Genomic DNA, 12,091 nt, shown 5'->3' on the forward strand with positions numbered 1-12,091 from the left:
TTTGCATATTTCACAACAGTGTGGAGCAATATGGCTTTGAAACATCATTTCCCCTTACTTAAAACTGTGTTTTTCTTTCCTCTGTGCTTTTCTTTTGTTTTTTGTCCCACAGGCTCGTCAGCTGATTCTACAGCATGGCCTCACTCTGTCAGATCTGGACAGGCACCCCGAGGTATGATGAGCTCATTGGAAATCAATCTGAAAGCCCTGATTTCCTGTCTATCTCTACTTACTATCAATAAAAATAAAAAGGGGGCAAAGCCCAACCAAATAAATAAAACATGATTGGGAGAGCTGACTATAGCATTTTCTACATTTAGGGAATGGTTCAGGAGTTTCTTTTGTATATACCGGTATCTGTGCTCAGTGGTCTGCTTGCATAAAAAATCACCGCCTTTGCTTTTGCAGCTGGACGTGGCAATTGACGGAGCAGATGAAGTGGACAAAGACCTCACGCTGATAAAAGGTGGAGGGTGAGTACAGTACAGATGTCTGATTGCAAGCAGCATCTGTCGTGTTTTCTCTCATTCATCCTCTTCTTCTTCTTCACCAGTGGCTGCCTGACTCAGGAGAAGATTGTAGCCAGCTGTGCTAAACATTTTGTTGTAATTGCCGATTACAGGTGTGTATCAGTGAACCTAAATGTCAGATGTTAGAGAAAGTGTGGTGTGGTCATTCAGAGGTGTAGTGAGCTTTTAAACATGGCCTATCTTGCCTAAGAGTTAAGGCTGTGTTGACATGCTGTTTTGAATGTTGTATGTTTCCATTTTCTTAGCAAAATATAAGGAAATGAAAGCGGGTAGTTCAGCAGCAATGTTCCCTCTAAGCTGCACGCATGCGCAATTGCGCACTGCTGGCACGCTCTTTGTGCACAGAAAATCTGCGTTGTGCACAGGAAAAAAAAAATCTACGCTTAATTGAAATTAAAATTAATACGTTAACAACTCTGTTTTGCAGTGTAAGTCAATAAGTGACTGGCTGCTCCCGTATGGGATTAGAAGATGCCACCTTATCCCATAGTCCAGCCAATGATGCGATTCACATTCGTATATACGCAGCTAATCAACGTGGTTGACAGGCTATGACAGCGTCCTTATGTGCCGACACCGGTGTTTTAGTTAGCAAAGCGGCTGATGTGGAGTGAAGCCACGTTAATGACAACGTGTACAACCATTGGAGATGTGAGCAGGACGGACGGAACAACTGACGGGAAAAAGTGTGGACTTTATACCAGTTTTTGAATTGTGTTGATCGGCCACGTAAAACCAGAGTTATGATAAATATATATGCAATGTTTGGTTTTCTTCCTGAATACTATCGTTGTTTCTATTTACTGCGGGAGGAAATGGTTAAAAACTGCGTTTTATAAGGAAAACGCTCGAAAGCCTATGAGCAAAAAAACCCCACCTTTTCCTATTGGTGGAAAAATGTACCATGTCGACCAATCAAAAAATGACATGGCAACATTGCATTTAGTTGTTTAGGAAGGGGGAAGTTTTAGGAGTGATGGTGTGTTTTGAGATGTGAGAGATTTCCGACATTTAGCGCAAATCTTGTGTAGTTAGTGTGTAGTGTAGTCACTAGTTTTGTTGTGTGTGTCAGAACAATGAGGCGACTGCTGAGTGTTACAGGTGTTACAGCAGTGATACAGCTCCTGTTGTCAGGCCTGCAGGTATCAGGCTGTTGTTCTCCTTCATCTCTTAGTGGACAGAAATTATTTTTTGGAGTGGCACAAATAATTTGTGTGGCATCAGATTTGATGCAGAACACCTGATTGTTCTGTAAATAGTTTGAAATGTTTATTTAAAAAACGCCTTGGCTGCATTTTTAGGTAAACAGCTGCAAAAACTTTGTTTGCAAAACTCAGTTACTTTTTTGAAGAAGTAACTACATAATTAATTGCCCAACATTGGTCATTATATACTGCATTTTGCAGAGAGAGAGTTACAGACTCTCTCCCAGACCACAGACTCGTAATACAAGTCAGTTTGATATAGATAGATATATCTATATCTATCTATCTAATAGTGTTAACATACTACACAGATCATGAACAAGATTTTTATTTTCATTGTAAGTGGGATAAAGTAGTCTAACATAAATGTAAATGCTGTAATTTGATTATTTTAATAAACCGTGTAACTTGGATGGATTCGATGCTGGCGTGACCACAGTGCACACGTCTGCTGTTGCTCACAGGGGTCCAAGGGACCGCTCAGGGAGTTTGTGTGTTCGCTCAGACACATGAAAAATTAGAGGGAACATTGCTCAGCAGTGTACTTTTTTTAAAACCAGGGTTGATTAAATTACTCTGTTACAACAGAAAAAATGAACTGCACTGGACTTAACCTGTGCATGATTCCAAACATCCACCATATAAACCTGACCCGACCTTTAGGATGTACAGGACATGAAAAATTATTCATATGAAGATCTTGACTATCTGGGTATAATTAAAGGTGCACACTTGGGCTTTTTAGGGTGATGGGGTCTGGCCACCCTGCCAGGCAGGTGAGTGGTGTGGAAACCCATGTTTGCAAATTTAACTTGAATCTATTAAAAATCTTTGGACAAGTTTAAATCCAGGTGACTTTGGCCTCAGGAACCATGTAATCCTACTGTTTATTAAAATATCGTAGAATTCAGAGATCTGTTGAGGTGTCATTAATCGTTATGTTTTGGCAGACGGTTCAATATGATAGGAAAGTGTCTTTGTAGCGTTACCGTGTACGAGTGCTTGTAATTCCAAGACAGCACCAGTTTTACCACAGCTTTGAACCAGTGATGGAAATGTGTCCTTTCATTCTAAGTAAACTGACACTCGCTGCTGCCACATCAGCTATCACAGCCACATCGGGTACCAAATAAGACACTTTAAGTATTAAATATTTGTATTCATTTTCTTTTACTAAAATAAAAACAGGTTTTAGACTGATCTGTATCTATGTGAGGATCATTCGTCCAGATTTGATTCGTTCCCTTTCTCCACAACTCCAGGAAGGACTCCAAAGCTCTGGGCCAACAGTGGAAGAAAGGAGTTCCCGTTGAGGTTATCCCCATGGCGCATGTTCCCGTCTCCAGAACAATAGCCAAGCGTTTTGGAGGCGAGGCTAACTTAAGAATGGCTGTCAGCAAAGCAGTAAGTGGACTGACTCTAACATCTGTGACATCTCAGCTGCACCTCTGTTTCATTGCTCACAGCTTTGCTTTGGTTTTCCTCCTGGATTTTCATTCAGTGGTTCTCAAACTTACCATTGAACTTTTAGCGTTAATCAACAGTTAAAAAAGAATTTAAGTTTAAATTTAGCCATAGGCTGTGCATAAAAGAGACATTTCAGTGGCAGCATATTGGTTAATAGCCTTTGTTTGCTTCTGGGGACTGTTGTTTGTCCCGACCAGACTTCCATAGGTGCTACACCGCAGTCACTGAGCCCCATTTTCTACTTTTATTAGCAACATTTTAACCCTTCCCATAAAACAGAATCAAAAATGCTGCCGTGTATATCAGCCTGATGTTGCCTGTGTAGCTGGCCTCAGTGTAAAAGGTGATTTTTACCCTCTGATCATCTCATTTCACTTATCCTACCTACTAGTATTTTTATCTTTAAGTGTGTCCAAATTGAAGGATGTGATGATGGATGGTGATACTGCCTCATCAGTGACAGTGAAGCATTACACTGGGCTTCACATGAAGGAGTTGAACCCACAAACAATAACCGGGACTTTACATTTTTCTATAAGTCGTTTACTGAACTTGGTGAAGCGAGGAGCACATAGTTAAACGGTTTTTGAGTAACTTTGAGGAAGACTTAGTGCTGCTGTGGACCAGCTCATTGGCTGCAGTGCCTGTAGTGTCAATCCAGTGCAATTAACTAACTGCGTGGCCTCGTGAGTCGGCTTCGTTAGAGGCTTGTGACAACTGTGTGAAACTGAGGAAAGTTTACACTGAAAGCGGAGGGCAAAGCCGCCTACACAGGCGCCGTAACTGCCTCATTAACACTCTGCAGACTTTAATGATTTGCCTCCTACTCTGTTCTTTCAAATGAACAACATCCAGCGAGAGACGGGAGCCTCTGTTTATTATTCCAGCTCTTAATGTTTTCATTGCTTTTTTTTTTCTCTTTTTTTTGTTTTTCCTTTTTTATGCTGTTGAGCCTGGAAACTGTTTTGAGTGCTAATGAGTGGGACAGTTTGTTTACTCACAGATCCTTGACGATCAGACATGCTGTTATTTAATTAAAACTTCCTTTATAATCGCACACGATCACTTAGTAATTACATGTGGCAGACCACACTCGCGTTTTGTAAACTGCTAAGGAGAACAATTATATTTCCAGCGCCTGAGATAACAAGCTTTGCGTGTGTTCCCGTACTTTGCTGGAGTGACTGGGTTATGTATTTGTGGCTTTCAGGGTCCCGTGGTCACTGATAATAGCAACTTCATCCTGGACTGGAAGTTTGAGCATGCTCAGAACTGGAAGGAAGTGAACACTGCAATCAAGATGATCCCAGGTGAGGAGCTTGGGGCGTGTCTCATTGTTGTTGTAAGTATATTGGTCCATCCATCAGTGTTCAGAGTGCTCAGCCTGTCTCTGTGTGCTTACAGGTGTGGTAGAGACCGGGCTCTTCGTAGGGATGGCCGAAAGGGCCTACTTTGGCATGGAGGACGGAAGCGTGCAGGTTCGAGATCCTGCGGTCAACTGAGTTTTCCACCATCAACACAATCTCTCTCTGCTCATCTTTCCGAATGACCTCACCGCTCCCACAAGTGCCATAGTCTTGATTTCCTCCAGGTGCCCTACTGTTTGGGTTGAGCTGCACCTCCTGCAAAGCAAGGCAGTTTTCACACATCTCACTAGGATCTCACTGAAGATCACTTGGTTTTCTCATCCTGCTGGTGGTGCTTCAGAGTTTTAAAGTGCCTGATGAGTAAAATCAAGTGCGTCGCATCTTCTTTCTTAGCCTGTAATGTCCCCAGTTTGTCTTCCCGGTCACACTGGGAATTTTGGCTCTTCTGCAGTTAGCAGGTTTGACAGAGTCTCTGCAGAGTTGTGGTTCTCAAGTATTAAGGTGAACCACTGCAGTGCTGCACAGCCAGATTAAGGAGTGCCTTGAGATTTAAAAAAAGAAGACCTTTTTAAAGGCACATTTAAAAAAAATAAAATAATAATAATAATAAAATAAATATCATAATTATATGTCAAAACATCTGCTAGGCCGACAAAACCAAAAAAACCCCTGTAAGCAGTCAGCACTAGTCTCCCTGCTTTTGGAGGGATGGCAAGAACTACTAATGAATATCCCAATTTAAGCGCAAGAGGCATAAAATGATCTAGTGCAGCTATGAAGCCTCTGGTAATGTGTTACAAAGATGCACAATATAAAGGTGGAGTGTAATGCAAGTTTCCTTGTTGAAGAAGCCTAACATGACACAACAGTCCTGAATGAGGACAGATTGGGGAAATATATGTGGTTTCCTCTGAGGTTTCACAACTGCTCCTGTAAAGTTAGACTAATCATTGAAGGTTAAAGTCCTCAGCCTCGCTGTTTGTCCAGGAAAAAAGCAAAACTAATGCACGTACACATCTCCTTCCTCTGTCTCTGTTCTTTTTGTGCCTGTATGTCACCTGCATGACCGTTACTTATCCTTTACACGAGTCATCTGGACACTGAACGCCTCCCACTAACATAACTTGAAGTAGGTAATGATGGTAGACAGCCATGCTATTTAACTTTGGCGTGCTGTAGATTATGTAAGTTTCACTAGAACCATGAGTACATTTTGTGTCTTGTAATACCAAAGTAATAGAATGTTCTTTATGATTCAAGTAGCAAAAGTTAATACATTTTCATAGTTGAATGCCTTTAAAATATTTTAGTTTAAGACAAAAGCGTTGTCAGTGTTGGTGAAACTGCATCTTCGTAGTTCAGTTTATAGCATGGAGTCTGTCCCTTGAAGAAATGATCCCTTATGTTATATTTGTGGCCAAGTTACTGTCTCTGCCTGCATCAGCCATCACATGTTGTTCTTATGGTTTTCAAATTCAGCTGTTCCTTCGACTTTACTATGCCTTACACTGTGGTTTTATTTTTGTGAATGTGTTTGTTTCAATGTAAAACTCTGAGAGACTCTGGACATGGGCAGAGCTGCGAAATTCAAGATCAAGTCATGCAAATGCAGTCAGTTGGCAAATATGTTTAAAAAAAAAAAACAAAACACTGTGAAGTGCACACACTCGGATCCTGTTCTAATGTTATTCCAGTCTCATAAATCAAATTCAAGTGGCCTGGAGATGAAAGGTTAAGCGATCTGGGAATGTGTTTGGAATATTTTTGCACCAGCATGGTATTTTTCTCCATTCTTTTCTTTACCAGTTGACTGTGATTATTATTATTTTTGATGCAAAGGTTCTAATTTCTTTGTCAATACAGGACCAAAATTATAACTCAATGTCTTGTTTTATTTTTTTGTGATTTAGTGTGAGCATACTTGTTGACACTTATTTCCCTTTATTTAAAGCTATTAACAAAATAGCAAATTGAATAATAGTTAAAATATTAAGATGATATCCGTACCAATGTGTGATTTCTGAACATTATTTGACTTTGACCTTGTCAGTCACTGTACAACAGGTATACAAGGAACAAAATTTCATTACAGTTGGTGAAATATTGTGAAATATAAAATTGTATAGCAGCAGAAATCCTGTAACATGCGAGGGTTGGGACAACAGAGCATGAAAGAGGGATGAGGATGCAGTGATGATGTCTGTGCCTCGAAACAAGCAGCGCTTGGGTGCAGTGTCTTAAATGGAGGGAAGGCGAGCCTCAGTGGTTTTCTTCCACCATCCTCGCCTCTCTTCAGTCTTCCAATCAGAGGTACTGCAGCAGCCACTCCACACATAGATGCAGCTGGTCAAAATGCCCTCTATGGTACCGCTCTAGAATGTAGTGAGGATGGGTGGGACTAGGGGGGCTCTCGTCATCCTGCGCAGGAAGTGCAGCCTAATGTTGTGCCCTCTTGACCAGTGACACCATGTTCAAAGTCCGACGTTCAGGATCAGGTTGTTGACTCCACACCAACTGTTATACCACCTCTCTGTAAGCCAGGTGGTCATCCCTGATGAGGCCCACTGCTGTTGCATTGCCCGCAAACTTCATAGTGTGGTTGGTGGTCATGTGTCAGTCATCAGCGTGAACAGCAAAGTGCTCAGAGTGGTGTTTTCCAGGTGTGCAGGCTTCAGTAAAGAGAAGAGGAGATGGTGTCCTCGGTGGAGCAGTTTAGTCACTGGGCACACGGGAATGAATATAACAAGCTGTGCTCGAGTTTGTGCAGAATGCAGGAAAGTACCACCCTCCTTTTTGACCACAGGGAGGCGCTAGATATTCAATCTGCTTGGTGTACTTAAGGTAGTTTAATGCCAGCACAACAAAATGTTCTATATACAGATTATGCGCTAATACCCTTATGTACAATACATAGCTAAATTCGTCTTTTGTATATTAAATGCTTTGACATGTTTATAATAACTTGTGTAATATATATTTATAACACAAAAAAATGTTCTGTAATGTCATGGAGAGCTTTGAGCTTTTCGCCTGTGACTTGAGTTATAGACATTATGTCATTGTTATCTCTGTGTAAATGAAACTGAGAACGATAACTCGTGACCAGGACCAGGAACTGCACCGATCTTCTATAGCCACGTTGATGCTTTCATGTTGGCTGTCTTGACAACAATTCATGAATGACAGCCTAAATGTCGAATCTAGTTGTTCCATTCAGTCACCCAGGACGCAAACTGACCAATAACGTCCCTGCCTGTCAGACCAACCTGTGTTCTTGGTTAGAGGACGTCAACTCGGACCAATCACAGCTCCGCTACGGAATTCGCCATCGAGGACATTTTTGCGTCACCTTTTGCTCTGGTCGTCGGGCAGCCGTCAATGCGCCTGCGTGGCTGTGACAGACAGCGGATTAGCCAATGCAGTACACTGTTTGGGAGGCTGGGACTTCCTGAGCCCACCTCTTTGAGTGACAGATGGGTAGTGCAATAGTATTCTGCTTAGTGTGCGAGTCTAGATGATTGACAGCAAATTATCCAACGAGAGGCGGATACATGAATTTTTAACAAACTCGGCGATTCCACTAACCAATCCTAGTGTAGAAACAAGGCGGGATTCAGCGTTACCAAGGCAAGTCGAGTCCAGTATAAAGGCAATAACATGGTTTCCCAGTGGCTGTTTATGTTTACTTAAAGAACATCTCCGAAAAGGGCGTTTTAGAAGACACAGCTTTGATTTCTGTTTTAACTACAGTTTTTTTTGGACCTTAAGTTTTTTTATGTTAAGATTTACAAGGCCAGTGGCATGTAAATCTAATCACTAATGTGCCAGTCTCACAAATGGAAAGGGGGTTTCACTTTGGAAACGTGAGCATTTCCCTGGTGCTCCTCTTGTTGCTGAAAGCGCTTATCGGATTTGGGACTTCGCAAGCTCAGGGCTCCACCATCGGGAGGGTGCCGCTGTCCACAACCGGGGATTCAGGTTCGACCGCGGGGCAAGATGGTGCAGGAGTCATGAAGCGTGGCTTGGAGAACGTAGGCACCTCGGTCATTGGAGCAGACGTTACCGTGGAGGACGACGACAATGGGTCAGAGGCAGACGAATCACATGGAGAAAGTAACGGAAGCGTCAGAAAGACGAGGTAATTATAGAAACAGCTGCCAACTGATAGTAAGTAACTACACATTAATTATATCGCAACACCACTCTAGCGCCTACAAAATAAAGACGACCCCTAAAATAACAAACACACAAACTAGTAACGCCTCCCTCCCCCAATGTATTTGTAAAGTCATTTTAAACTTATTACTTTTTTTGTCAAGCGACACTTCTTGTTTAGTATTCCTCCGCCGAAGCGGCGCATTCCGAAGTTGCTGGGGAACTAGTTGTTTGTGTCCACTTTGCTCATAAACCTCGTTTTACTGCGTGTTATAATATGCAGCCTTACAAACGGTGCCAAGAAAATAATGCGACAGAAAGGTTAAGTGGAGTGTCACAGCGCAGAACAGGAAAATGAAGCGTTTGTGAGCGAGTTTGGCTTCGTGTCCGATAATGGACGCACACCGTAGCAGATGCGCTAATGCCCCGCTAACTAGAGCTAGCTGTTTTAATGTATTTATCTGGTGTCGGCAGTTTTAGGTAAGTTGCTAACATGTGGGTTACATGTCAGGGCAAAACGCGCCCCAGATAACTGACAGGAAAGTTTGGTGTACGACGAATAGCTTCTTCTTGCAGTTTATGGAGAAAGTGGCTTTTCTATAGTCTGTTGTTATTTTCCAACCGCGAAAGGGGAACACGTTATGAGCTGAAATGCCATGGTTGCTGGAACTTTTGATTCTCTCTGCGGAGAAATACAGGCAACTATGAGCACATGCGCTCTGCCGTCCTAAACCCGGTTGAGTTAATCCGAAAAGCGATCTGAAAGCAGCCCCAAGTTACATTGAATGGAATTTATGTTCCAAGTGAAGATGCAGCTGCTGCTTTCTTTGCAGATTTAAAATGCAAGATTCGTTTATTATAAAACGATAGAGCAGGATAACAGCGGTAACTGGTGACGTCCCCCTCCTGTCTGCAGATAATCTGCATCACATTTACATGCACCAGTCTGTTTATTATGCTCTTAACCGTTGAGTTGGACACTTTGCATAAAGCGTTTGTGTTGATCTTAGCGGTTTAAAGCTGTAGCAAAGTGGCCCCGGAGAAGATACATGTAAAAGTATGCAAAATGACAAGCTGTTGTTTGTTTGACAGAAGGAGCTCAGGTTTGCTACACCTTGCTGCTGCTGCTGCTGTTGCTGTGGGAGGGAGGGGGGGGGGCGGTGTCTCAGACGCACCTGAGACCATGCTGCATGTCAGTGCTTTAACCTCAGACATAAAATACAACTCTAACGTGTTTAGCGCAGTTACATTTTCACATAACACCTTGAAAAGGCATGCGGCACTGCTGAGAAAGTCCCCTGGATGCCGCCAGTGAAAAGTTTACAGTCTGACACAGACCACATGTTTACCCAGTCCTGTTAGATTACTGCTGCTGCTGCTGCCCAAAGTGAGATGCAGTTCTCGCTGCATCTCACAGTGGGGAGGGCATTGATTTTGTCTTCCTTGGTAAACAGTAGGTTTGACGCCCACCTTAGATGTTTGGCGCATTGTGTTCCTTTTCTGTTCTTTCATCTTATTTTTACCTTTACAAGTCCATTACACCCACTTTTTGAGTGTAATATAGCTCCTTGAATCAGGATTATATCAGCACGCTTTCTTGCTTTAGGTATCCAAGGTCCTGAGGTCCTGTAATAAATTATTCCCTATGTATTATTCTGAATACGCTGTCTGTTTTCCTGAGGGAGTCATAACATCGAAAACCTTGTTAGAGTCGAACCTTTTGAAGATGCGCGGTGTCGTTTCATCACCTTAATGTTCGAGCTTGCTGCCATTGTATCTACTTGACGGCTGAAACGCAGCGTGCCGCCAATTTTCTGCCAACCTTTTTTACACCCCAGGCTCACTTTAAAGTTTTCTGACAAGACCCGAAGCACCGCGTGCTAGCCCTGGGTGTTCGAGGTGCTATATAAACAATGCTCTTTCACAGCAGGGGGCAACTCGGCATGCTGTGCAGTCTGTCCCGCCATACTCAAGTCAAGAGGTGTAGTTACTTGGTTGGGAAAAATGAAAGATTTCCCAAAATCTTTCAGAGTACTGCCGCACTCTTTTTTTCTTTTTTTTTTACACCCTGCACAAAGCCACAGTTTTACCAGGGTAAACTCGTGGGACGAGGACAACACAAAAGCTCCTGCCTGGCATCTGCCGTACAATATCAAGATGAACGTAATTAACAGGTAGAAGCAGAATATTCCCCTGCCAGCCACCTCAGCTGCTGCAGGAAAACTCCTGAGCGTTCACCCTGGTGCTGGTCACACCCTTCCACTGCTCGCTTTCTCCCTGCCGTGTCACACTCTCTACTTGCTTTCTGTTCGCTCTCTTACATATTTCCAGGCTTTTTCGCCACAAACTACCGGCTTTTTTCTTTTCTGTTTTTTTGTCACCTTATATAAATAAGTCTTTTGAGCAGTATGTTTAGAAGTTGTGGACTAATGGTCTCTCGACTTTAGTAGTTGTTGTTTGTAAGGTTTTGTTTTTCCAGGGTTACATCGGAGCAAGCCCGACCACACCAGTCTCTCCTTTGCATTTATTCTCTTTGTCTCTCGCCCTTGAATTTAAGTCTCCCCCTGCTTCTTCTCTGACACCCCTTATCCTCACACACACGCTGCTTTTTAATGTCATCCCTTGAGTATACACTGCCGAGTGCTCCATTTCCATCTGTCCGCCTACAGAGTTGTTGCTGAACTTTAGAAATGTCACAAGAAACAAAAAAGAGTGATTTTTAGGTAGGTTTCTCTTGTAAAGGGGCTAATTTAACTAAAAAAATAAACAAATAAGAGGCGCCTTAAATGTCAGAAAACACATTTTCAGGAAGCGTGGAAATTGCCTGTTTTTAAAGGAAGTTGTTTGAAATGTGTTGCTTATATTTATAATAGCGACAGTGAACTTTTATTTGGTTAAAATGAATGTGAAACGGTGAAGTTGAACATCTCCCACCGTTAATTAGGTCAGCTTTTTGAAAACATTCTGCGACCTTTTGGGACTTTTACCTGCTTGACTTTCCAAGTCAAACAGACCCTGTGGCAGTAAGTGGCACCCTGTACTGCTCTGGATTTAACTACTCTTTCTACTTTTCAAGCATCCCAGTAACTTTAGTGCTTTGTTAAGAACATCATAACTCTCACATCTGGATCCCATTTTATATAAAGTATAATAGATCTCGAGTAAAGACCTGCTTTTCTTTTTGTTGTTGTTGTTTTCTTCTACTTCTGATTGAGATTTGGGAGTCGAGCACTTCAAAGGCAAACTCTTGAAAACCAGTCAGCGCTCAGATGTCAGCGTTTTTCAATTTCTGTCATTTATAAAAGCCCCTCCTTCCACTTCTCTATCCTGTAATCTATAAATATTGTAGATGTTTGCTTTGATCCGG

General features: G+C 42.3%; 2 protein-coding genes across 5 annotated transcripts in view; both read left to right on the forward strand.

Annotated features, from left to right (window-relative positions):
* The window catches only part of rpia (ribose 5-phosphate isomerase A (ribose 5-phosphate epimerase)), a 7,939-nt gene extending 1,493 nt beyond the window's left edge, over window positions 1-6,446 (forward strand). For all 3 annotated transcript variants that reach the window (XM_026151615.1, XM_026151617.1, XM_026151616.1), the window contains 6 exons: window positions 113-172; window positions 409-473; window positions 554-622; window positions 2,998-3,139; window positions 4,413-4,512; window positions 4,607-6,446. In XM_026151615.1, coding sequence (XP_026007400.1) covers window positions 113-172; window positions 409-473; window positions 554-622; window positions 2,998-3,139; window positions 4,413-4,512; window positions 4,607-4,704 — 534 coding nt within the window. In that variant the 3' untranslated portion in view covers window positions 4,705-6,446. The remainder of the gene's footprint in view (window positions 1-112; window positions 173-408; window positions 474-553; window positions 623-2,997; window positions 3,140-4,412; window positions 4,513-4,606) is intronic.
* A 69-nt stretch (window positions 6,447-6,515) lies between these two features.
* The window catches only part of eif2ak3 (eukaryotic translation initiation factor 2-alpha kinase 3), a 29,290-nt gene continuing 23,714 nt past the window's right edge, over window positions 6,516-12,091 (forward strand). Inside the window, exon 1 of one of the 2 annotated variants that reach the window (XM_026151613.1) lies at window positions 6,516-8,707. In XM_026151613.1, the coding sequence (XP_026007398.1) occupies window positions 8,406-8,707 (302 nt within the window). In that variant the 5' untranslated portion in view covers window positions 6,516-8,405. Of the gene's footprint in view, window positions 9,205-12,091 lie in introns of both variants that reach the window. The other variant, XM_026151614.1, reaches the window with a different exon arrangement.

The sequence above is a fragment of the Astatotilapia calliptera genome, chromosome 19, assembly GCF_900246225.1.
Source record: "Astatotilapia calliptera chromosome 19, fAstCal1.2, whole genome shotgun sequence".
Classification (NCBI taxonomy): domain Eukaryota; kingdom Metazoa; phylum Chordata; class Actinopteri; order Cichliformes; family Cichlidae; genus Astatotilapia; species Astatotilapia calliptera.